General features: G+C 48.5%; 1 protein-coding gene across 2 annotated transcripts in view; it reads left to right on the top strand.

Annotated features, from left to right (window-relative positions):
- The window catches only part of Ttc28 (tetratricopeptide repeat domain 28), a 464,455-nt gene that overhangs the window by 421,853 nt on the left and 16,199 nt on the right, over nt 1–26,403 (top strand). For both annotated transcript variants that reach the window (XM_090320386.1, XM_090320387.1), the window contains one exon: nt 23,918–24,058. In XM_090320386.1, coding sequence (XP_090176512.1) covers nt 23,918–24,058 — 141 coding nt within the window. The remainder of the gene's footprint in view (nt 1–23,917; nt 24,059–26,403) is intronic.

Genomic DNA, 26,403 nt, shown 5'->3' with positions numbered 1-26,403 from the left:
AAAAGGCTGGAAATGGTGGCTCCATTGGTAGAGCGCTAGCCTTGAGAAAGCCTAAGGACAGTGCTCAGGCCCTGACTGGCAAAAAAAAAAAATTACTAAATAGCCAGATGCCATTGGCTCACACCTGTAGTCCCAGCTACTCAAGAGGCTGATATTTGAGGATCAAGGGTCAAAACCAGCAAAGGCAGTAAAGTCCATGAGACTCTTATCTCTAATTAACTGCCAACAAAACAGAAGTGGAACTATGGCTCAAGTGGTAAAGTGCTAGCCTTGAGCACGAAAGTTCAAGCCCCAGGACTGGCACAAAATAAAATAAAAATTACTAAATAAGGTAGATCAGGCACAGGGGTAGGGGTAGCTGAAGAGCTCAGGGACAGTGCCCAGACCAGGAGTACAAGTGCCAAGACCAAAAAAGAAAAAGAAACAAAGTAGATCAGGCATAAGAATGCTGTAAACCAGAGATTATGTTAATACAATCCCCCAAACACCCTTTTCTCCAAAATAGAGGAGAGAAAAGGCAAGAGTTGTGAGGTAATGAACAGCAGAAATGTGCTTGCAAGTAGGACATTGTTTCTCCTTGCCCCATTCAAGTGGCAGTGGATCCTTGTAGGTTCCAACCCATCCTCACAGTGGTCTCTTCTAAGTCTGCCATTTTCCTGATCAAGACTGAGCTCCCTGTCATGGTTTAAATATGAAATGTCTCCCACAGGCTCATGGAGCAGTATTTTAGGAGTATTTTCTAGAAACTTCAGGAGGTAGGGTTCATTTAAAGGAAAAGTGGTTACTAGGTTGGCCTGGTCTTTGGCCTCTTCCTGTCCACCCTGAGGTGAACAGCCTCCCCCACCACTTGCACAGATGGCCAAGCATCCATGGGCTGAGCCTGCAACTGTGAGCAGAATAAATCTTCCCTTCTTTAAATTATTCTCACAGGTAATTTGGTCACAGCTATTTAAAAGTAATTAATACACCTCCAATGAAGCCAGCTAACAAGGTTTAACTTTGTAAGAGGAAGGTTTTCTCTTATCCCAAATGCTTTCTAGAACATTGTGGAAGAAAACTGAGCACAACTTTTTCTTGGCATTTATATTGTCCTTCAAGACAGTTTCCAATCTCACTCTGAATTCAAGCAGTGGCACTTTGAAAATTCTTGATGAGCATGTAGCCTGTGCCAGGCTGAGGCTGAGCCCTGAGATACAGCATGGATAGTGGCAAAAACTTCGGACCAACAGTAACTCACAACGGGAGCAGGCAACCAGCATATGGATTGTTTATCTGCCCCCACAAAATGCCCTGTGAAAACACTGTGAACTAAGAAGGCCTGGCCTCACTCCACCTGTGTGGGGGTAAGGCAGTGGATGGAGAAGGCAAAGGGAAAGGGGCAAGAGTTCCTCACCTGTCAATGCAATGAGGTCTTGGAGGTGTTGAATGATGTTAGCACGATAGGGCTGTCTGGCCTTTGCTGTGGAGATCATCCATGAGCCATGTATCTGGAGATTCACTTTTCTTCATCTGAAGTCAGACTCCTTCTCAGATGGGTTGATTGCTGACAGAAGTTCTGTGTATCCTTTTTAGTGGTGGTCTCCAACATGGCTGGATTCCAAAAGGCAGACACAGCCTTATGTATAAAGGCATTTGATCAGGCATAGCTGTCTCAATTTGAGTATTTGTGTGTGGGTTGGGGGGAGGTTTGAACTCTGGTCCTGGGCGCTGTCCGTGAGCTCTTCGGCTCAAGGCTACTGCCCTACCTCTTGAGCCTCAGCCCCACTTCCCATTTTCTAGTGGTTAAATGGAGATGAGAGTCTCATGTTCTTTAGTGCTCGCGCTGGCTTTGAACTGGCTTTGAACCGTGATCCTCAGATCTCAGCCTCCTGAGTAGCTAGAATTACAGGTTTATTCCTCATGCTGAGGAATATTTTTAAAGCGGGATTCCACAGTACAAACCAGATCACTGAGGACATGGAAAAGACCCAGCTGTAGGAATGACTGCTCTTTGATCCCTGAGTTTCAAGTTTGGATTCCTTCCAGAAGGCTGGGAGGAGAGAGTAAAGGAGGCATCTTGGTGTAAGTGCACAGTTTAGCCAGGAAGATGAGCATGGCCAGTCTGTGCCACTTGGAAACAGCTTGAGTAGATCCTGTCTTGTGTTTCCCCTGACCTTTATAAAAGCAGAATATTAAAACACAATGGGTGAGTTTTGCTTTTGCCCATGGGAAGAGAGTCTCTGGTGAGTGGTAGAGTCAGCCTGAAGACAAAGCAGCCAGCATGGATTCAGGAACATCATCCTGTGGCTGTTCCCAGGTATCCCTGGGGCTCAGACAAGGGACAGTAGATGCCTGCAGACCTGGAGGGTAGACATCTCTCCTTCTGTTTCTGTACCCCAAAGCTTGGAATGGCTTTCTGAAGCTGTGATCGCTCTACATCTGGTCAGTCTCTTTTGGTTCCATGACAACTGGATGTTGCCACAACCAATTGTGTAAAAACTCTTTGAACTTATCAAAGCTCCACATCCGTGTCTTTCCATAACCTGCCTTCTGCCCAATCAAAATCCCTGTTCTTTCTTCTGATCATTTATTTCACAATCAATATTTGAGATATGTACTATGTTGCTCTTGGCCTTGATAGCATAACCCTGGCATATAGTCACCAATGGTGACTGTGGATGCTGAACTACCCAACCAGGTTCTGCCTTTTGCCATAACTGTTCCATCCATGCACTGCCAGTGGGAGAGGACCTGCATCCTGCCTGAGACAGACACCCTTCTGCTCTCTCAGCATGCCATGCCCCTAGGTGTGGCAAGGGGCTCCTTACGCCCCTCCCCTAGCTGTTGACCTTCCTCCTACTCCAGAACTGTGGATTATTGGGCTATTGGACTTAGAAACAATCTCCAGACACAGACCTATGTCCCTGGCCTGTGTGCCCTTAGTTTCCAGGCATACCTTCCTCCCAGAGATAAGCTTTCCCCTGGAGCTCACCTCATATTCAGCAGCTCTAAACCAGGCCTGTGCTTAGGCAGCTCCTCACCAAGCATGCCTTCAGTTCCAGTCTTTTGACTAGGCGCCATCTTTCCCCCACTCCCTCTCTTAGCTCCCAGAGGCTTCTGAATCACTTTACTGAAACCTTTCTTTCCTGACTTGATGTTCCTTGGTCAATCTAGCCTCTGATTGTACCATCACCTCCTCTCCATTTCCCAGTCCAGCCCAGGGTCTAACCAGCATTTGCACTATTTCTTGTCTCTGGGGTTTTTGGCCATATGCCTTTTGGCACTTTTTCTAAGTACACACTACCTCCACCTGCCACACATCAGCCTTGGAGAATAGAGGTGACATCTGAGGCCTCATGTTCCCATCCTGCCCGTGTGCACTTTATCTGCTCCAAGGCCCTTTCCTCAATCCTCTTAGCAGTACATTCCAGAGATGCTGCTTGCTTCTCCAGCCAGCCTGGGGTCCCCAGAAGCTCCATCCACCCAAAGGATATCGACTTTTCTGGAAGTCTTCTGCACACAGTGAAGCTAACACTGTGGGCTAGACTGGCCAGAGGAGATGCCTGTCCTCAGGGTGGCCACCGAGTGACCAGGCCAGTGGTGTCTACCTTTGTAGCCATGTACATGCTAGGTTAGTCATTATGTTAAACCCCAACAGAGGAGTTTCTCGTCAGTGGGAGCATGTAGCCAGCCATGTTTAAGATAAAAACATTTTTTCCAAAGAAGGACATAGGACTGGGTGCGATGGCTCACACCTGTAATCCTAGTTACTCAGGAGGCTGAGATTTGAGGATCACAGTTCAAAGCCAGCCCAGACACTAAAGTCCATGAGACTCTTATCTCCAATTAACCACTAGAAAACCAGAAGTGGTGCTGTTGCTCAAGGGGTAGCGTGGTAGACTTGCGCTAAATAGCTCAGGAACAGTGCCCAGGCCCAGAGTTCAAGCCCCATGTCTGAAGGGGGAAAAAAAAGAGGACACACAGACTGAGCAGGGCTAATAGTACAGCAGAAATGAGCCAGGGGAGCATGCATATGTGTGTATGTATACACATGACAGCATGTAAATGCAGTGTGTAAATGCCTGTGTAATGATGTACAAACATTCTTTCAATCTGGTGTAGGCTAGCGCTTTGTTGTATTTTTGTCTTGCTGCTTCCTTCTGCTTTGGTTTAGCATTGAGCTCTGAACCCTGATAAGAAGTCAGGCATGGTAACGGTGAGTTATGGGCTTTGGAAAATGATGCCTCTGTGTGTAAGAGTGGTAGGGTTATAGTTGGAGGAAAGTTGAGAAAAGGGAGATGTTATTCAGATAACACCTCCAGTGGCAATAAAGCAAGAAGACCCTCCAGAGTCTGCGTGCTATTGGTTCCATGTGAATACTGACAAGGTAGTATCCTGGTTTATTACCACCAGTACATTGTGAGGGGAGAGAAGCACAATGCCTGATTGGACCCACAGGGCCACATGAATGTGTGTATTTAACTCTTAACCCCAGCACCACTATGTACTCCCCCTTCTGAGCAAGGGAGGAACAGTTTTAGTGGGGCCCTTTGTGTGTATAGCCACAGGTGTGTGAGCCTGGCGTGAGTGGGTAGCTTCCTCAGAGGTGTTGGTGGCACCAGCAGTTCATATCAGTTGTCAACTTAACAATAGACCAGGAACCCAAATATGGGCCTGAAAGGGTTTTCAAAGCTACCTGGGACTCAGGGCTTCCTCATATGATTTTGTTTGATACCGAAGAAAGAGATCAAGCAATAATGACTGATTCTTTCACCTTCCACAACTACACTGTCTTTTGAAAATTCTCATAGACTTTCCTTCTCTTCTGGAAGTTCTCTTGGTCTCTAGGTACAAGATGTCCTCCTCTTTTCATTGACCCCAGGAGTGTAACATTACAAAGAAAACTGTAAAAAAAATTTTAAGGCAAAATGAAAAGTCGAGAAATATCCTCTTACTAGATAACACACCAAGTACAGGGTTTTTTTTCTGGTTAATTGGAGAAAGAGTCTCTCAAATTGGTCTGCCCAGGCTAGCTTTGAACCACAATTCTCAGGTATCTACTTCCTGAGTAGCTAGCTAGGATTACAGCATGGGCCACTAGCACCTAGGCAATTAAACTATCTTACAGTAAATTTGAGAACAAGGACAATGGTTTCTCATTGAAAAGGAAGAGTTCAAAAAAAAATCCATTACCCTAGATATTTCTGGAAGTAAAAATCATTGATTGTTCATACCGAGCCGCCTTGTGAAAGGTGCAGTTCACAGTCCTTGAGAATTTACCTATTTTCCACTCCAACATGAAAGTGATCGTTTAATCTTACATACAATTCCCTGAACTCCCCCTAAATAATTGCTTTGGTGATTTTAGCTCAGCCTTGAAACAGACTTGGATCTGTGGCATATTTGACTTATTTGAAAGACAGAAGCAATTTGAAAGCAATAGAGACCTCAGAGGTCTGCCCTCAGGGACTAGAAGAGAAAGGAGGGAAGTGGCAGAAGCACAGAATAGAATGGGACATCGGCACTTAAGTGACAGTGCCACCTGTCACACAAGTGGTTCTTAAATAACTGTGCCATGCATCCTTACCTATGACAGGGGCTCCTTCAATCCACAGTAGCTTGTGACAAAGGCAGGCCAGCCACCATGATCTTTGTGTTTGCAATAGACACAATGAGACTCCTCAAAGACTTTCTAATCATGTAGTGTTGGAACTTGAACCCAGAACTCAAGGATACAATCTTTCTACTGGGTCATCTCTCTCTTTTCTACGGCAAGCAGTGACTGTGGGTATGTTCCAGTTAGAATGACTGGCAGAACTGGACATGGGTGGCTCACATCTGTAATCCTAGCTACTCAGGAGGTTGAGATCTGGGGCTTGTGGTTCAAATTCAGCCCAGGCAGGAAAATCTGTGAGACTTTTATCTCCAATTTGCCATCAAAAAGTGAGAAGTGCAGCTGTGGTTCAAGTGGTAGAATACCAGCCTTGGACATAAAAAAAAAAAAGCTCAAGGATTATGCCCAGGCCCTGAGTTGAAGCCCTAGTACTGACACACAAACACACATGCACATGCACATACACACAAGCTGGAAGTGTAGGCATGACTCTAGAGTTAGAACACCAGCCTTAAGTGAAAAAGCTGAGCATGGCTGCATGACCCTAAATTCAAGTCCCAAGGCCACCAAAAAGAAAAACAATCACAGAAGAATAATGCAGTTACAATGGAGCTATCTGCATGGGTCAGCTTGCTCTAAGTAAACATGCTAGTGGCCTTTGGCATGTGCTATGGCGAGGTGCTGAGGATTCGGTACCCAGGACTGAGCCGGGGTAGGATACCTAGGTCTCAGTTCCCAGGACTGAAGCAGAGCTGGTGCAGGGTACCCAGGACTCTGTATCCAGGACTGGGTTGGCTTAAGGTATTCAGGATTTGGTACCCAGAGCTTCCTTTGGCATCCCCAGGTCTTATTTCTTTCTCTGGAAGAATCTTGTCTTGGTATAATTACCCTCATACCCCCTTGGGGAAGAGAGTATGCTTGGCATCACTGGAAGTTAACACAGAGCCTCTGCTCTGCTGACCTGTGAGGTTCAGCTTCTGGCACAGGGCTGCTGTCTGCATGCCATGTCCCACCCCACGTAGGGTGTATCTAGCACTGAATCCACACACTACAGCTCTTCTACGTGTTTCCTTGTTTGCAATTTACATCTCCCTTTAGGCTCTGAGTGAGCAGTGCTTGCACAATACTTGTTCCCTCCCAGCTCTTCCTCACTACTCACTACTCACTACCCAGTTCTCTCTAGAGTCATCACCACTAGCAGTTCCTGGAGAACTTTCCAGAGCTAGTCTCTTCTTTATTCTCTTGGCATAGGGTCTCATTATGTAATGTAAGCCTAGCTGGAATTTGTAATCCTTGTGCCTCACCTCCCAAGTACTAGGATTACAGATGTGCACTCCATATCTCATTGACTCTCTACATGTCTTTCCCCTTGCTTCTTGATTAAGGATAGTATTTGAGAGTGAATATCGAGAAATTCTTACTAAGAAAACCTTTACCAAGTGAAATGTCTGAGGCCTTCCATTTCCTGGGTATTATGCTGGAGGTTTACTGCCACCATGACCTATGAAGAGAGAATTGTACAGTTAAGGGAACCAAGGCACTGAGAGAGGAAGCAAATCCCCTCACGACCGTACAGCTGGAAAGTGGCAGAATTAGAACCCAAGTCCCCATCTGTGACTGTTTCTGCCAAGCAGAGCTCCACTCCAGGCATTATAAATGTGTTATATATCTAAAGATCTAGCAAAAACATATGGCTCTTAATTATTACCAGTCATTAACCAATTCTAAAGATGCAGACTGGACTGTTCAGCATATCAGTGAACATTTGTTTTTAAAATGAAAAACCGATTCCTGCTTCCAGGATGCTGGATGGGACAGAAGGCCCAGAAGGAACACAGTATGCCTCAGGAGATGAGTCACGTGGTCTGAAAGCCACATGCAGAAATGGGGCTGGGAGGCATGAGGCTGGGGAGGCCTGGAGGTGTCGTCCAGGTCTGAAGTCATCCTTGGATTGGTGTGTCAGCGATACTGCCCCCCTCCCAAGACCCCAAACCCACAGACAGGGATTCCAGGACATTCCTTCCATTCCCCCTCCTGCTCTATCTCTAGAGGAACAAACTAAATTTAAAGTGACCACCAACTATCTCACTCCTCCACGGGAACACGAATAATAAGCATGCGTCATTGCTCTCCTGGCCTCCAGCCCCGTAAACATGCTCCTAGCCATGAAGCTGGGCTAAGCAGGACACGGAATCAGAATCCTGGCGCTGAGTGCACATTAGGGCCTCCTCTCTCCTGTGAGTCCTAAGGAAGCCCCTCCTCAGCACCGTGCCCCTCCCCACAGCCCTGCAGCACACCAGGGCCTCCTGCCAGCATCTTGGCTTTTGCTTGGGACCAAACTTTCTTCCAGAAACCTTCCTATCCCAGAGGCCTGCTACAGGAACAGGGGGCATGTTCACAGGGGCTCATCCTGATCTGTCTCCATGGCAGATAGGCAGCGACGGAAAAGACGACAGTGTGACTTGAGCTCCTTCTAGCACAAGTCCTCTCATAATAACAGAAAGGTTTGAAACCAGGAGGAGGACTGGCCAAGATAGCCCCATTGCTGCCATGTCTATGGCTTGAGGTCAGAACATGGTTAATGGCCACACAGGTCATTTGAAATTCCAGTAGGAAACCTTAGCCTTTCTGGTCTGAGGAACCAGGAACAGTTCGAGGAAGCCAGAACTGCAGGAGAATGGGGGGCAGGGGGCCAGGGGGTGGCACATATAACATGTACCCTATGGTAGAAGACCCAAGTTTTATGTATGCACTCAGGCCACATCTCTGCTGATCTCTTAATCGAACATACCCAGATAGCTTTTAAAGGTACAAGAACTACAGTGAGATATGAGTTGCCACCAAAGAAAAAGCTCAAGAATTAAATGCTTAAAAAAAGAGAAATGGAATCTCCCATTTGAGTTCAATCAATTTAACTGCCAAAACCAAAATTAGTATGTTTTAGAGGAATATAACAGAATCCACAGAACAGTTTGACACACAAAGAATCAGGAAAAAGTGACTCATTTTAAAGGAAAAGCAGTGAACTGAGAGGCATACAAGATGACTCAGATGTTGAAGAGAGCAGACACAGATTTCTGAAGTCTCTTACAACAAACACAATATAAGACATTTCCTCAGAGGAGTAAAAACTTCTAAAATAACTCAGTGGAATTCTAAAGCTGGAAAATCTGAAATTAAAACTTCCCAGGATGGGCCTGTCAACATACAGAAGAAGAAGAAGAAGAAGAAGAAAGGGAAAAGAAAAGAAAGGAATGAGTAGACTTGAAGACAGATGCATGGAAAGCAGTCAATGCAGAGAAAACAGCCAATGTCACAGATCAACAGGAGTCTAAGAATAAAAGGTGGGGGAGGGAGAGAATGAGGTCAGTAGTGCCCTAAATAACCCCAAATTTGGTAAAATGAATAACGTTTTTAAAAAATCAAGAAGTTCAAAGAGCCCTAAGAAAACTAAAAAAAAGCAACATGCTCGTGGCATGTCATAGGCAAACATAAGACAGAGTCCTGGAAATGGCTGAAAACTGAGTGCTACCCAGAAAGGAGCAGTGGCCTGAAGGACTTGTCACTAGCCTGGTCACAGGGCAGGGCCTGCTGGAGGATGCCGTTCAAATGCTGACTCTGTAAACGGTGAGATAGTCTTTCAGTCAATGCAAAGCAAGATGCTCTTGATAAAAGGAAACAGGGTTTTGATTGTCAGAAAACCCACTCTGCCAGAAACTCAGAAAGTTCTTCACACTGACAGAAAAGGCACAGTAGAAACTTGGGTCTTCAGGAAGCAATGATGAATGTAATATCATAAATGGAAGATAAAAGGGTATTCTTTGAAAGCAGATAAGATGACATAAGATAAAGTCAATCTCTGCTGTGGAGTTTGTGCTGAAAGTATATATAGTGAGGCCAGCTTGGAGGGGAGAAGGGTTGGAGGATGGTTGTCAGGAAGGAGACAGGCAGAGAGGAAACAGATTGAATGAATGAATGAACGAATGAATGAATGAAAACAAGGTAGGATCTAGGACTGTACCAAGTCCATGCTGAAGGCCTAGATAAAGAGATAAAGAGAACTTTACACCAGTGCACCCGCAGCTAAGGTGAGCTAAAATTGCCTGAAAATTCAGTCTACCAAAACCAATACTTGATTCAACAAACTATGAATGCCTTGTATCTATTTCAGAAATTATATTCCTCATCAAAACCTATTAACAACTATAAACTCTCTTCAAGCCTGGGTGCTTTCACTAATGAATTCTGTCAAATATTTAAGAAAACCCACAATTTTATACAAACTCAAGATATAGAAGAAAAGAAAACCACTTCCCCACTTGTATTACGAAATGAAAATCACCAAACCCAATGCAAAGATTAGGGAAGCAAAGAGAATTACAGACCATATCAGCTGTGAACACAGGTACCTGGATATTTAGCAAATTATTCATACATACCACACAAATGTAGGCTTATGCTAGGATGATACGGCTGTTTTGTTTCAGTTTTGAGATAGAATCTCACTATGCAGCTCAGACTGGCTTTAAACCTGTGATCAGCCTGTCTCCGCCTGCTGAATGTTGGATTGTATCCATGGGGGTAGGTGGGTGCACACCACACTCAGGAAACTATCCATTTCATGGAATGGGTGTGAAGGTGGCATCTTGTCCCCATATGGTGACTTATGTATAGTGAATATCCCTCAGAGCCCCCAACTGCAAGCTGACTCTAGAATGAATGTGGAAAAGTGAAAGAACCAGGTACAGGTTCGCAGATGGAACCTGAAAACTGGCTTCTGCAAACCCACATTGATTGGTATGCAGTGGAACCCATGTGGTCACTTCTGTGCTGCAGCTTCAGGGCTGGGGGTGTGGCCTGAGGGCCCATAGAAAGGCTACTGACCCTTGAGACAGCATAGCCAGAGCAGTTGTTGTTGTCTTTCTCCTCCTCTTCCTCCTCCTCCTCCTGCTTCCTTCTTCTTCCTCTTCCTCCCTCCTCCTCCTTCTGATCATCATCATCATCATCATCGCATCAGGCCCAGAGTCCAAGCCCCATGATCTACAGAAGAAAAAAAAAAAAAAGCTATGTGATGGTGTTGAACCCATGAAAAGTATTTCCTATCACTAGTCATTTAGGAAGTGAATTTCACTGTAAGAAGAAACCTGTAGGGCTGGGAGTTTGGCCTAGTGGTTAAAGTGCTTGCCTAGCATGCACAAAGACCCGGGTTCGATTCCTTGGTACCACATACATAGAAAAAAGCCGGAAGTGGTGCTGAGGCTCAAGTGGTAGAGCTCTAGCCTTGAGAAAGTCCAAGGACAGTGCTCAGGCCCTGAGCTCAAGCCCAGGACTGGCAAAAAAAAAAAAAAAAAAAAGAAGAAACCTGTAGAAGGAGAAAAAGAACATCCTGGGGATGGAAGCTATTTCCTTTTCTTACAGGCATTTGGAGAGAGAGAGAGAGAGAGAGAGAGAGAGGAATGAATGTGTGTGTGTATGTGTATACATTGTGTCTTGGTCAGTACTCAGTAGCTGGAGGTATGGCTCAAGTGATACAGTGCCCTCTTAGCTAGCTCAAGGTCCTGAGTTCAAATCACAGAACCCCCGCCTACTGTAAAAATTAGCCAACCTGAACATATAAAGAGTTGTACTATTCAATTTATTTAATTACTATATATAAAGTATAGATTAAAACCTGCAAGTGAACACTGCGTTCTAGCTAGTAATCTGACTTCTGAAGTATGTAAGGTGCCTCGGGCTGTAATGTACTTCCTGGTGTAATTGGCTTGAAAGTGTATGCAAATACAATATGAATAGATGAATGGAAATGGACATCAATTAAGTGAAGCCATTTTATGGAAAAGTTAATATACTTAATGCTAGAACCAAGACAATAGGCTATGGGTAGCCTTTTCAGTATGCTTAATTTTTTCATAAATTTTTGGGAAAAAGTACAAAGCAGCATGGACAGGTAGATCCTTAAAGTATAGGGTAAAAGCCAGGTGCTGGTGGCTCATGCCTATCATCCTAGCTACTCAGGAGGCTGAGATCTGATGATCATGGTTCAAAGCCACCCAGGCACGAAAGTCTGTGAGACTCTTAACTCCCGTTAACCACCAGAAAATCGGAAGTGGCACTATGGCTCAAGTGTTAGAGCACTAGTCTTGAGTTGAAGAGCTCAGGGACAGCATTCAAGCCCAGAGTTCAAGCCCCACAACCGACCAAAATATACGTGTGTGTGTGTGGTATGTGTGTATATATATACACATACATATATATATACACACACACACACACACACACACACACACACACACACACACACACACACACACACACACACACACACATATATATATATGGTAGAGTTGAAGAATAAGAGGCAGGTGAACTGCCTACAATTACATCCTATGTGGGATTAAAAAAGCTGCAGCGCGGGACCGGGAGTTTGGCCTAGTGGTTAAAGTGCTTGCCTAGCATGCATGAAGACCCAGGTTCGATTCCTCGGTACCACATACATAGAAAAAAGCCGGAAGTGGTGCTGAGGCTCAAGTAGTAGAGCTCTAGCCTTGAGAAAGTCCAAGGACAGTGCTCAGGCCCTGAGCTCAAGCCCAGGACTGGCAAAAAAAAAAAAAAAAAAAAAAAAAAAAAAGCTGCAGCGCTGGGAGTTTGGCCCAGTAGTAGAGTGCTTACCTAGCATGCACGAAGATCCGGGTTTGATTCCTCAGTACTACATATGTAGAAAAAAGCTGGAAGTGGTGCTGTGGCTCAAGTGGTAGACTGCTAGCCTTGGGAGAAAAGCCCAAGGACAGTACTCAGGTTCTTGAGTTCAAGGCCCAGGACTGGCAAAAAATAATAATAATAAAATAAAATAAAAAAATAAAAGAGCTGTATGCAGATTTCCGGTGGGGGGTTGTGGGAGGGGGAGCGCCAGCAAACTGACAGAATAGGAGAGTCGTTGCCAGTGTGCAGAAGGACAGATGGGCAGTTGCTAGACAGGCCTGTGTGGACCAGTGGAGGGAGTGGGAGAGGGACAGGTAAGTTCATGGAAAATGTAAAAGTCATCTCTTGGCCTAAGTTATAATACCCATACCATATTTCCCAATTTATTGCATGTTCAGAAATGCACTGGACTAAAAGTATAGACACACTTTCAGCTGCTCTGTCCAACCATGGTGAACACTTCAAGGCTTAAGTGATGATTTCTAGAATCAATCCCGGGGATGCTGAACACCAGATAAAACGGCATGTTCAGAGCCCACTGGGGTTCTGGGGGTGGCAGCAAGTATGGGAGCACCCACACAGTATCCTCCTGTCCCCTCAGAAAGAAGACCAAAGTACTATGTGCCATGCCCTTCGCCAAACCCCTTCCTTGTCCTGACCCCGTATTCTGTTATCTGGGTCAAAGATCAACACTGACTTTGAAATGAAATCCAAATGACATATTAGAAATCTTGTATTTCAGGCTGGAAATGTTGGGTTTGTGTTTGCACGTGGTGCGCATAGCTGCCAGCTGCGATGGCCCCAAACCCAAGGAGGACCTTTGGCACCGCCTCAGCCTGATATTAGCATGTCTTCCAGTCAATCTGAGCTACTCATTAGACAGTCTCAGTTCAGCAAGCAATGGGCTGCAGGGCCTGTGCTGGGTCCCACATCCCTCGTCCTGTGTCACTCCTTCCTCCCCCCCTCCCACACTGCCTGATCCTGAGAGGAAGCTACAAGAAGCTGGCTTCCTGGCTGCTTCCCTGAGTGGGCTCTTCCTTCCCCCTTGGTTGCTCTGTGGCCTTCCTTTGGCTAACAAGCATCAGATTGTGTTTGTATTTGAACGAACAGTTCCTGCATGTATTCTTCAAAACCCTAAATTCAACCCATACCCCTTGCCCCAGATATTACCCTTTGCTCTGATGGGTACCAATGATTGCTTCCTCCGGGTAAAAAGGTCTTTTCAGAACCCTTTGCCTGTTTCTTCCCCAGGAATTGTTGGCCTGTCTTTCCTTTTCTTTAATCAGCAGAGGAAAAGAGGAGCATGGTGGTATACGCCTGTAATCCCAGCATCTATAAGACTAAAGGTGGAGGATTCCAAGTGTCAGAAGAGTAGAAAGGAGGAAGGAGGGAAAGAAAAGAAAAGAAGATGGGATGGGAGGGAGGGAAGGAAGAAAAGGAAGGCAGGAAGGAGAAAGAAGAGAGAGAGAGAGAGAGAGAGAGAGAGAGAGAGAGAGAGAGAGAGAGAGAAAGAAAGAAAGAAAGGAAAGAAAGAAAGAAAGAAAGAAAGAAAGAAAGAAAGAAAAGAAAGAAAAGAGAAAGAAAAAAAAGAAAGGCGGATAGGTAGGCAGGCAGACAAGTAGACAAGGCAAGCAAACAAGCCAGCTAGCTAGCTGTCTACGCCATAATTCCTGGGCCCCAAGTATGTGTCGTCAAGGATAAGTGGTCAGCAAAGCATTTGAGGTAAACAGGAAGAGGACATAGTCTCTCTCTCTCTCTTTTGCCAGTCCTGGGGCCTTGAAATCAGGGCTTAGACACTGCCCTTGGGCTTTCTCAAAGCTAGCATACTACCACTTGAGCCACAGCACCACTTCTGGCTTTTTCTGTGTATATGGTACCAAGGAATTGAACCCAGGGCTTTGTGAATGCTTGGCAAGCACTCTACCAGTAGGCCACACTTCTGGCCCCATAGTCTCCTTAATAGGTAACAGCATTCCTTCATTTAGCATTGCTTCCCAATTCATTGCTTCCCAATAAAAATAAGTTCACGGAAATCTCAGCTGCCATTGCCTTTGCTCTTTGAACTTTCCAGAGTTCCATCCCAAGTTCCAACCCTGTCCTCATGCTATGTGCTACTTCTCAGGACCCAGGTAGTAAATCTCGACCCTGTCCAGTGTCCAGTGGAAGCAACTTTACTTACCGGGTATCTCAGTACCCTGTTGTGTTTCCTTCAGGATGGGAAAAGCAGGCCTCTAGCAGAAAAATCTAGATCCATGTAGACTCTACAGAGACCCAGGGGAAAGACAGGCCCCTGTGCACACACATCCTCTGCCTTATGGGTTCACTGAGGATGGATTTTCAAGTCTGACAAAACAGAAGCCATTTCATTTCTGGCACTTCTTTGTGTCCTCATGCCAATGCACGGGCTGAGCTGCATAGACAGCTGCTGCAGCACCAGCAGCTTTCACTCCCTTGCCTTCCCTGTTGTAAATCAGAAACAAATATTTAGCTGGCTGTGGAGAGCCATCCACACAAGTGCTGCCCCAGGGACCTGCTTCATACCGTGCTGGGCTGGTCCTTTCCCGTCACACAGGCCATATAATATATTTACGTTTCATGTAACCATAGCAACCTGTTGTGTCGGGGAAGACTTTATGATTTTGCTCTTCTCCAGAAAGAGATGAATAAAGCCACGGGGCAGCCTGCCACCTCTGGTTTAGTTACTTTGTAATCGTTTAGCAATTAAGCCGAAGAACATATTTACTATGGTTTCACATCTGTAGACATTTTATAAAGTAACTGAATAGACACGAGTAATTTAAACACTTGAGATGTTATTTTAGAAGTCTCATAGCCAAATCAATTTCTTGTATCACCTTCATGATTTGTACTTCATTAATTATTCTTGAGAAGAGGTAGTCATTTTTCCCCCTGGGATAGTATTTCCTTTAGGGAGTCCTCAGCAAAAGGAACATATGAATTTTGTTGTGATGTCTTTACAATAGAAAAATTCTATCGGGTAGCTAAGAAGTGTTGGCTAGAATGCCCGGCTGTGGCCTGGGCTCTGCCACCTTCTGGCTGGGCATTCCAGGACCGCTGTCTGAATGCCACACCGCTTTGGGGCCTTATGGGGGTGGCTCTAAACAAATGTGGCATCGTTTTGATCCTCAGGTTTTCTCATCTCATTAGGAAAGCACACAGGTACATCCTAATGCCTAAAAAGGCTTGTTTTGCTTTTCATATATATGGTACTTTATACTTCTCAAAGGCCCCACAAATATTTATTAATTACAAAACCCCCAAGGGAGCTAAGGAATACAAATTCCATCTCTTTTCCAATTAATTCTGTACCTTTCCATTTGGCAAATACATGTGTTTCGGGGCTTTTAATAGAGCAACGAACCCCCTTGGCTCTTTTGTCTGTGCCTTGGATTGTTTAAAGGAATTAATCCACTATGGAGGGAAACGGAGCCCATCGCTGTGAGATGACTCGGGCGCCCCCTGCTGACTGGATGCAAAGCTAGGCATGCCCATCAAGCCAAAAGCAGTGCCAAACCCGTTCCCTCACCCAGACCTTCATCTGTGTGGTATACCAGGCCTAGTGGCCTGTGGGAGGTAGGGTATAATCATGTCTGTGAAGGCATGGTGCTTACTCTTATTGTTATTATTTTCTTTATTATTGTTATTTAAATGGAGGTATTAGAATGCAGGGGACGTTTCCCACCAGCTAATAACCATTTAAGTTGCATTTGGGGGCTTTCACAACTTGACAACAGCTTTTCAGAATCTCAGGCTGTTAAGCCCCCTACCGGGTTAATGTGGCAGAAAAAGACAAGAACGATACCAGCCAGCAGCTTTTTGTACAGTGTTGATCTCAAGCATCTGGAAGAGAAGCAGAAAGGGAAACATCCTTCCAGAAAGCCCCATCTGGATGAGAAAGAACTGCCCGGTGCTATGAGAGCAAGTTCTCCCCAGCCGTAAACTACTTGGGTGTCGCAGAGAAAACCCCTGTAGCACTCTGACTGCTTCGGAAAACTAGTGCTTCCGACCAGCTTCACAGGACAGCCCTACCGCAAGCAGGGACTATTCTATTCCAAGTCTCACCATAACAACAGATGCAACCATCTGGGAGACAGGGTGCACAGCGCTCTGTGGTCCCTTTCAGAAACGTGAACAGGATCTCGTTCGCCCCCTGACACTCTACAGTTGGAACAGGTCTTAGAGAAGACTAGGAAATGGGGAGTAATTTTAGAAGTTACCCTCAGCATTTAGGGACTTCATCCTCTATGCAAAAGACCCCCTTGCCCCGCCCAAGCTTGGCCCAGCTTTGGGCATATCCTGACTCTCTCTGCTAAGTGGTCTCATTATCCAGGCCAAATACGCTTATTCTGGTAGCTCTTGGTGACATTATTTGTATAGAAAATTTAAATGTGTGCAATTTGCCCAGATTTCTAGAATTATAAATAAAGCCACCGTGCACCCCCTCCAGCTTCCCTCATTAAGAGGATCACAGTGTATTGGAATATGCGTTTTCATTGTGACAGATTGAGGTTTGTTGTATGAGAGCAGCTCGGAGAGAGGCATTCTCCCAGCATTCCGTGGCGGGCTAGCCATGGGACTCCCATTAGAGGCAGCCACGGTGTGAGCTTTGCTATAATATTCTCATTATCCTAAGCCCTCGTCTCTTTTTCATTTGCTAACGGGGTCATTCCACTTTCTAATATAACTTACATCTGTGCAATGGTAGGAGAGAGGATTTAAACAGATGGATTCCAGCAGGCCCACCCCTGAACTGCTGGAGAGAGCGAAGCCCATCCTCCACCCCACTCCCTCTGACCACCTCTGGACCTTCTGGAGGTCCTCCTGGCCATCTCCCAAGACTACTTGATTGTGCTAAGCCATGCACAGAGACATAGCTTGCAATGAAATTGAAAAGCATGTGGGCACATGGGAGCTGGTGCTGCTTCCTTGGTGGGTGAACTTTGAGCTTCCCAGCCCTGGTGACCTTATAAAAAAGGTGACCCTGGGCCAGTGGCTGTACCCCTAGAGGATGGAAAGTACCAGCCTAGATTCCAGCAGATCTGCTGCTTACTTTAGTTGGGGCTCAGACAAAAGCCTGATGGCTTTATCAAAGAGCTAAGCGTCTCTTCAGAATGCCTTTAATAGAGAGGATTACCTCTTGACTTTTGCTACAAGGATTAATGATAATTCTGGAAGAGGCGCTGACCTCAGCTGTTACTGATACTGTGTCTCTACCCCACACCCTGTGGGTATGGAATCGGGCCTATAGATCTGAATGGGTGTTGGTCCCAGAGCTCCTGACCTGACTAACTGCCTCGTGCCATCACCCCTCCCCCCCATACGCCTGGCTCCCTCACCTATGCCTTCCCCTAGCACACCCCCACCACCCCACGTGCCCCATCACAAAGCAGAGCTTCCAGAAGCCCTGCAGTATCTCAGCCAAGGCACAAAATGGGAAGGCAGCACCAGGTATTTGAGACCAGCCCCAAAGCACAGTTCCTCTACCCAGAAGCCTGACCCAAACCAGCTTGATGCAAAATGAATAAATCTCCTTTTCTTTACCAGCCTTCCTCATGGGAAGAAAGGGCAGGGTTCCAGGGAGGAAATAAAAGAGGCATTTTACAATCACTACAAAACCATTTCCCAGAAGCAGTATGTGTGTGTGTGTACATATATATGTGTGTGTGCATATATGTGTACACACAATATATATGTACACACATATGCGTGTGCATACATAATATATATGTATATATATTATGTATGTACACACATTTCCACCAAGAAGGTTCTCCTGGGAGGGGACTTCCACAGCTGTACTGATCATACAGAACTGAGGTCATACTGGTCTCTCCTAGCCTGACTGGGGGAGTGGTAGGGATGAGACTGTGGGGTCCAGGCTCCATGGTACCTGTTTCAGAAGCTCTTGGCTCTCTGACCCCTCTCTGCCCTGACTAGAGGGGACCCCAAACCCCAGGGTCAGGATTCAGAGTCTTTTTGGGTGTGTCTTTATGTGGGAGAGGAGGCGTGGCTGCCTACCAGTTGCCTTCCTGCCACCTGGGAACTGTGCCACCCTCTGGATGGGAGACCCCACATCAGTTCTGTTTCCTGCACACACACACACATCTGTCCATGGCAGAGTGGGGTGGTGGGAGACTCCTTGGGTGACAGCAGTGCTCACTTGTGGGAAGGAAGAGTGCGTCTACTCTTTTGCTTTGAGTCAATTTGAAACACTTGCCAGGATTACATAGGAAAGAAAGGTGATGTTAGTTTTGCAGCCTGTGGTGTTTTCCCCTCATGTTGGAAGGAATTATTCCTGCTGAGCCCCAGTGCTGGCTGAGAGCTGACAGTGCAGCAGCGCCTTCCCTCGTGCCTGCTATGGGCCGGCATGAGTCCTGTGGTGCATGAGGGATTGGGGGTGTCTAGCTCTCAGGCCACACCCAGGTGAGGGCCCAGAACTCAGAGGGGCAGATGAGCCTTGATTTCACTGAGTGCCTGCCAGGTGCTGGCATCCTCAGTGCTCCAGTCACAGTGCTCACCCATCTCAGAATCATCCTATTTCACCATAAAGGAAGAGGTTCAGCCCCAAGAAAGTGTCTAGGAAGAATGGTTCTCTGCCAGTCCCCAGACACTGGGGCTTTTCATCTGTGACCCATGTTCTCATGTCCATGTTGAGATTTGAGAGTGCGCTGTCATGGGAGAACTCTGTCACCAGCACTTTCCCAGCAGCAGCTTCACATTAGGACAGGATGTAAGGAAGCTTCAGACCCTTGCACCCATTAGTTAGTCTCCCAGGTTCAGGTTGGGCAGGCAGGCTGAGGAGCAGCTGGCAAGGGAGACCTTCCCTCTGTCTGATCACTGTTTTTACTGAAAGCAGAACACTGTGAAAAACCCTGTGCTCCTTCCAACACTTAAACACGGACAAGATAATTCTGGGCCTTGAGCTTTGCAGGGTGCTCCCCAAACACTTGAAATTGAACCATTGTTCTGGATCCCAAGGGCCAGGCCTTCCTCCCTCAGTATTTTTTTTTTTCAAATCAAATTATTTTCTTCAGCATTTTGGAGGAGAATTTTTCTCCTTTGACCAGCTGAGCAACCAAAGAACACAGCAGAATTTATTGATCATGGCCACGCATGCACACATGGAGCTTCCTGGCTGGTAAATGTAATCATTTACCTTCAGACAACAGATGGTTTGTTCTAGAAATCACAACTGGGATTGCAGTCCTGAGAGAATACAGAGAAAAGCAATTTCTGGAGTGACACTTAGGAGCAAGGAATTAAGTCTAGTTTACTCCAAACATCAAGGATAAGAAATAGACAGTGAAAGTGTGATTAGTGGCTGATGTCAGCCATACTCTGGGCAGTGTGGAGAGGGAGCCAGAGGGCTGAGGCTAGCCAGGTACGCCCTGATTTACCTCCAGCCATACAGTCAGCAAGGAACCTTCTATAGAGAGTGGCCTCCTGCCCACCCAGAGACCCTGATACCTTCTCAGCCCCCTCTCCATCCTCTCAAATGCCTGCCTAAATGAAAGTGAGCCTGTGAGCCCCACAACCCCGCAGTGTGGACAGAGGACTGCTGGGAGCTGCCACAAACACTGACAGTTGGGTTCCAGATGTTCTTTGCACTAAGTCCCAGAGACAGCACCAAAAAACAGAGCCCCTCCCCTGGTGCCAGGGCTTCGGCGGGCACCCAGTATCCAGAGCCTGCCTGGGAAGCTACCATAGGTTTTGCCTTAATTCCAGTGCTCCAGGACTGACTCTGGCCCCATCAGCAATGAGGAGGGAAGGTCTACTAGCTCTAAACATGCCTGCAGCCTGTGACCCTGAGGGTCAAAGAAGCCAAGGTTTTATACATCTGTCGTATTACCCTTCTGCTCAGGCCACAGTATCTCCCCAGCCGCACGTTCCTTCCCCATGGAGTCAGCCCCCAATTCTAGGATCTCCAGCCAAAAGTGGAACCCCAGACTCTTTATTCTGTTTTCTTAACTGTTGCCAGACTGATAAGTAAGATCTCAGAAATGACCGCTCCGGGGCCAGGAGTGTTAGTCAAGTAGTATGGTGCTTGCCAGGCATTCATGAAGCTCAGAGTTTGAGTTTTCAGTAGTACATAGAAAAAGCCAGAAGTGGTACTGTGGTTCAGGTGGTAGAGAGCTAGCCTTGAGGAAGCTAAAGGATAGTGCCCAGATCCTGAGTTCAAGTCCCAGTACTGGCAAAAAGAAAGAAAAAAGAAACACTAGAAATGACCAGTTCCTGAGTTTCGTGTCTGTAGTTTCTGATGTTCTTGCTAAATGGCTTCTGGAGGAAATGGGTTGCTTTAGGCTAATGTGACTCAAGCAGTACCCTCAGGTGTGTCTTCTAGGTGTCCTCTACCTCTGGGACATTCCCTACCTCCTGGTGTAGAACCCACCGCTGGGATGCTGGCGCAGCCTCCTGGGGCACCGGGATCGGAGGCTGTGAATGATGGCAGCAGCTGCTGTGAAGGATCACACTCAGTCCTTGAGAGGCGCCATGGCGCTGTCTAGGGTTGCTGGGGTCTCTGGAGTGACTTATACCGAGCTGTAGTGCAGAAGCCATTGCCCTGCCCTGCACAAAGAAGCTGTTTGCAGTTGCAGGTTGTCAGGTTGATCTTCAGCAAGAGAAGCTCCCAGATGAGGGTGGGGAGGAAGAAAGAATGGGCTCGCAGCAAATGCGGAGACATAAATAACAGCGTGTCTGCGTGGAGCCCCAGCCCTGACTGTCAGGAGGATGACAGAGGGGAGACTGTGGAGTCCAGAGATCAGGGGCTATGCTTGCAAACGAAAATCCTCTCCCTAACCTCCAGCCAGGACTTGGCCCCAAGAGCGGCCAGCAGAAGGACGATGAGCTCTGCTCTGGCACGGCTCGGCAGGGCTTGATTCGTGTTCCTCTCTGGGGGAGCCATAGTGAGTGGCATCCTGGAGCCTGCTCCCAGGGCCAAGTGATTTGTATGCTCAGGGCCCTGGCCCAGGCAAGGCAGGGGGCACGAGGGGCGGGGAGGGGGGTGCACAGCTCCTCCAGCTTCCTCCTGACACTCCCCTGCTCACTAGCCTGCTGGATTTTGACCTCCACCCTCTTCTCCACAGTGTGATGATTAAAATGTCAACCTCAGGCCAGGAGTTTGGCCTAGTGGTAGAGTGCTTGCCTAGCATGCATGAAGACCCGGGTTCGATTCTGTGGTACCACATACATAGAAAAAGCTGGAAATGGTGCTGTGGCTCAAGTGGTAGAGCACTAGCCTTGAGAAAGCCCAAGGACAATGCTCAGGCCCTGAGTTCAAGCCCTGGGACTGGCGAAAAGTAAAATAAAACACCAATCCTGAATAGGTAGAGTCAAGGGCAGTCAGTCCTGGCTGAGGGCATTGCCACCCCAGGGCCTGGAACAAGAGAAGCCCTCGCCCCCTCCCCCAAGGTCCAGGGGAAGAGAAGGAAGTCCAGGCCAGAATCCTCAGCCTAGAGAGCTAGAAAGGAAATGGTGATGGTTCAGGCCAGGGGAGGACAAGGACACAACACAGCATTCAGGGGCTAGAGCCTGACTGGCAGACAGGCAGACCAGAGTGTAGACGGGACAGAGGGAAGAGAGGTGTGCCAGGTGTCAGACACGGGCTCACCAATTCCAGGTGGCTTCCATCCATGCCTCCTGTGCCCCCCTTGCTGGCATCTCCTCTCCCCAGGGCCCTTGGTGTACCCCCCAGCTTGCATCTAAGTACCAGCTCTTTCTGCTAAGCCTGGCTGGCATGTCCACTCACAGGTTCCTTTCTCCCTCCCCTGCCATGGCTCATTGGCCTCAGCAGTGTGGGCACTCCTGTGGGCATGGCATGCCCATCAAGGACCGTACTCAGCTTCTCCACTTGGTCTTAGCCAAAGGACTAAGAGGCTTTTCTTTCCTTTTTGGAGGTACTGGGGTCTGAGCTCAGCCTTGTGCTTGCTAGGCAGATGCTCTACCCACTTGATCTGAGGTTTTTCAGAGGCAGAAACTTCTGCACTGGAAGTCATCGCAGCCCTAGCTTGGAGTCTGACACATATTTATTGTATAATTAACTTATCTAAGACAGGATCCTGGCCTTGAATTTGAGACTTTCCTTCCTTCACTTCCCAAGTGCTGGGATTACAGGCCTGTGCCTTTGCAGCTGGCTTACAATGAGTACTTTCTGAGGTATGCTCAGCTTACATGGCTCCGTGAATGAATGAAAGTCACCAATGAGTAACTTCTTTTTCTTAGTCCTTCTCAGAAGTATAATATTAGGAATTATTTTCCTTTTCAAACGAACAGTGTATCAGTATCAACACAGCCCTGCCACTCCAAATGGCACTCAGGTAAAGGACCCTTCACCGCTCCACTGGTCTTGAGAAAGCTCAAGGACAGGGGCCAAGCCCTGAGTTCAAGTCCCAGGACTGGCCAAAAGAAAAAGAAAAAAATAGCGAGAACTCCAAATAGCCAGGAAGCAGGTATGAGACAGTGTCCCAGACAGTCCCCAGAGTTGAGGGGTAGTGAGTTGAACCAGGACCTGTGAGGAGCCATGTCTAAGAATTCCCTGGAGGTCTGGGTATGGCGCTCCTGGACCTGCTGCCCAGGCCTGGTTTGTAAATGGTGCTGGCCTTATCGGTGACAAGGCATGTTATTCTGGAGGGTCAGGAACTAGGAAAACACCCCATTAAGCTTGGGCTTCTGCGGGCTCAGTGTGCAGCTGACAGCTACAGCAGAGCTGGAGATAATGGAGGTGATATGGCCCAGCCAGCCCACTCCCCTTCACTGAGCTGATTCCCCCCCCCCCCACTCTGGGCAGGCAGCCACGTTCACGTGACAGATGTGTCCCTGGACAGAGGAGCTTGTAGAGTGATATTTACCAGGTCTCAGTGAAGAACCCTCGGCTGGCTCTCAAGAGAGTTCAGAGCCTTGGCCTGCTCTAGCTCAGGCATGCAGAGGGATCCAGAGCTTTCCAGCACAGGGAGCCCTGGTGATTTGTTTTCTGTCCTGGGCTCCTCCCTCCCCCATCAGGAGGAGGGGAGGAGGGGAGGAGGGTGACTCAGAGCCCACAGCAAAGGGGCTACTCTGCCTCTAACACCCTGATGTCCTTCTAGTATTTGTGCACTTCTAACATGCTGTAAGGAGCTGTGTTACTGTGCTTGTGCATCACAGGAAATGCGAATTTACTCAGAAATGGTCACATGCTCATGCCCTGCTTGGAGAAGGAGCCCAAGAAGTAGGGTTCCTCTGGTACATGCTGCCAAGTGACAAAGCCACTTGTGGTCACCTCAGTGTCCTGTTTGTGGGTGCCACAGAGACCATGTCCCCCAGGCCTTACATGGCACGGGCACAGTGGAGGTACCTAGTTCCCATTTTCCTGTGGGCCCGGGACCTGTCTGATGGGCTCTGGGCATGCAGCTCGTGTTCCCACCCGGCTCACTGCACAGTGCTCACAGCTGAGGGGGCATGACAGCCACAAACCTTTAGCGCCAGCAGCTGAAATCTGTGTGGGAAGAGCCTCAGGCCTCTAGGGAGGGGAGGAAGGGGAGGCCCCGGCCCCAGGAGGCACACGGCTGGGCCGGCTGGTGGCAGATGGCCCCAGCACTTCTTTTGAGGGGCATCCCTGCTGTCTTCCCACAGGGCCTGTGCCAGCAGCGAGACAGAGAGTGAGGCTGGAGACATCATGGACCAGCAATTTGAAGAGATGATCAACAAGCTCAACTCGGTGACGGACCCCACCGGCTTTCTGCGCATGGTGCGGCGCAACAACCTCTACAACAGGTGCACGAGGGGGTCACAGTGTGGGGGACCCAGTGAAGGAGCGGGGATCACAGCACAGAGGGGGGAGTCCAGCACAGGCGGGACCTGAGGCAGGCAGCAGCAGAGCCACTCGTGCGGCCCACACTCCCATGGGCTTCTGGGCCTCTAGACTTGATGGGACAACTGGCCTGGATTGGGTGGGAGACCCAGGGGACCTGAACAGTGAAGTTGCCCAGCCTCAGACCTGACTTCCAGAAGCCTGGGCAGAGGCCGAAGTAGCCACACATACACCCCCTTCATCCCCCCGTCACCACCACCACCCCCTCACCCCCCACCTGCTACGCCATCACCCTGCCACCATCCCACCACCCCACCACCTCCCACCAGGCCATACCCCACCAGCACACTACCCCTCTGCCATGCTGGCACCCCAGCACCCCACACCACCACAGCTCACAGGTCGCATCCACAGGGCTGTGGCTGTTGGGCTGATGCTCAGATCTGCTCGTCAGGCCATTTGCCGTCTATTAAGTTAGTGAGGAGCTTAAACACTGTATTGCTCAGTCCTATGAGGACTGTCCTTGTAGCTTGGCCTCCCAGCTGACATGCCAGAGATGAGACTGTCCCTTGTCTGAAATGTCTTCCAAGGCATTTATGGGACATGGCCACAGGGTGTCAGAAGCACATCTAGGTACTTGCATGTGGTGGGTTTACCAGTGAGTTCTTCCATTAGGGCCTTAAACCCAGGGCCAGATCTCAGGCAGCTCCTTCCCATCGGGAACCCCGCCAGTGCAGAGCCCAGTGAATGAGGCACACTTGGGACAACAGGACTCACCTCCGTCAGCCCTGCTCTCCCCAGTGTCCAGCAAGGCAGCCCAATGGAGAGGGCTCAGGGCCGCCTGAGCCAAAAAGTGAGCAGGAGTGGGGCAGGAGGCTCAAAGGTGGCCGTTACAGCAGCTGCCCCCAGAGTGAAGGTGCCTGAGGATGGGGACCCCTTAGCACAGAAGCAGTGGCTCAGCTCCCACCGGGGCCCAGCCCATGTCAGAGGCTCTGGAGCCTGCTACTCTCCTTCTCCATGGTACTCCACACAGACACCAAGTAGGGCCTCCCTCTCCACCTGCCACCCAGGGAGACAGGCATTTCTGTACATCTGAACAACAAGCCAGTGAAGACTTGGCAGTGTGATAAACTTCCTGCACGCGGGACTGTCACTTAGCCCTAATGGAGCCTGATAGAAAGGGAGTTGGAAGACAGTGGGACAGCGCCACCTGCTGGAGCCCGGTACGGTGCAGCTGCCAATCTTGCCACTATGGCACACAACAGATGTGAGGCCAAACTGGGCCATGATGCTATGCAGGTCTCTCGCCCTCTCTGAATCTTTGGGGCCTAACTGGCCCTGGGAGGACTGACCCCCAGGGGGATAAGTCCCCTCATCTCAGAGGCCCCACATCTGGTTCACCAGGTACATGGCAGGGGCCTAGGCTATCCAGGCTGGAGTTTCCTTTGTATGAAAGGAGGGAGGCCTGCAGTTACTGTAGCCTACCCCTCACTTCACCAGGAAAGGAGATAAGGTAGGAGGACAGCCCTTGCCCCTCACGGGCTCTCAGTGACACAAGGCAACTGGGTCAGGCTAGGGCCAGCTGTCTGCGTTATTATGAACAGCTGCTTACAGCTGTCAGTGACCTCAGCACAGTGGCTACAGTGCTCACTGCAAGCATACTGAGAGCCGGGCCTCAAGCAGGAGCATACTACCAGCTTGTGGCACAGAGGAGCCATGCCCTGCCAGGCCTGCCTCCCCCCCGCCCCCCCCCCCGGTGCCAGCCCGCACCAGTGCAGGGCTCCCAGGGACCATGAGTTGCTCCAGGCCTTGTCCTGTCTTGTTCTGTGCCTCCCCAACTGGTTCTTCTGGGATAGCTCTGCCGTGGGACAGTCCACACTGGTGCCAGGCTGTCAGCATGGAGGGAAGGGTGGCTAGCAGAGGAGCTGCTGGCAGTGCCAGCCCAGAGCTAGAGACGGAAGGCTCACTCACTCCAGGCCCAGTGGGGTTTTCTCTGGCTGGGCCTTTGTGGTTCTAGCTACCACCTAGACATCTACTCACAGACATCTCTAGGAGGGGTGCCCACCACAGCAGCCAGTCACCAGGACCTCTGGGGCCAGTCAGCTCGAGGGATGGATGGTCCCACAATGGCCAGGCAGACCAGGGCGGGAGGCTGAGCAGTGCTCAGTATGGCTCCTGGGTCAGAGGTCAGCATGTGTGCATGGAGCAGGATGACAGCACATGACAGACACTGTGTGTCACGTGTGTCTCTTCTAGAGACATGGCAATCCTCCTTCAGGGAAGAGCTGCCCTTTGTAGCGTGCTCTGC

This window comes from Megascapheus bottae, chromosome 28, assembly GCF_031878675.1.
Source record: "Megascapheus bottae isolate mThoBot1 chromosome 28, mThoBot2.hap1, whole genome shotgun sequence".
NCBI lineage: Eukaryota > Metazoa > Chordata > Mammalia > Rodentia > Geomyidae > Megascapheus > Megascapheus bottae.
This window is presented reverse-complemented; position numbering and strand designations above follow the sequence as displayed.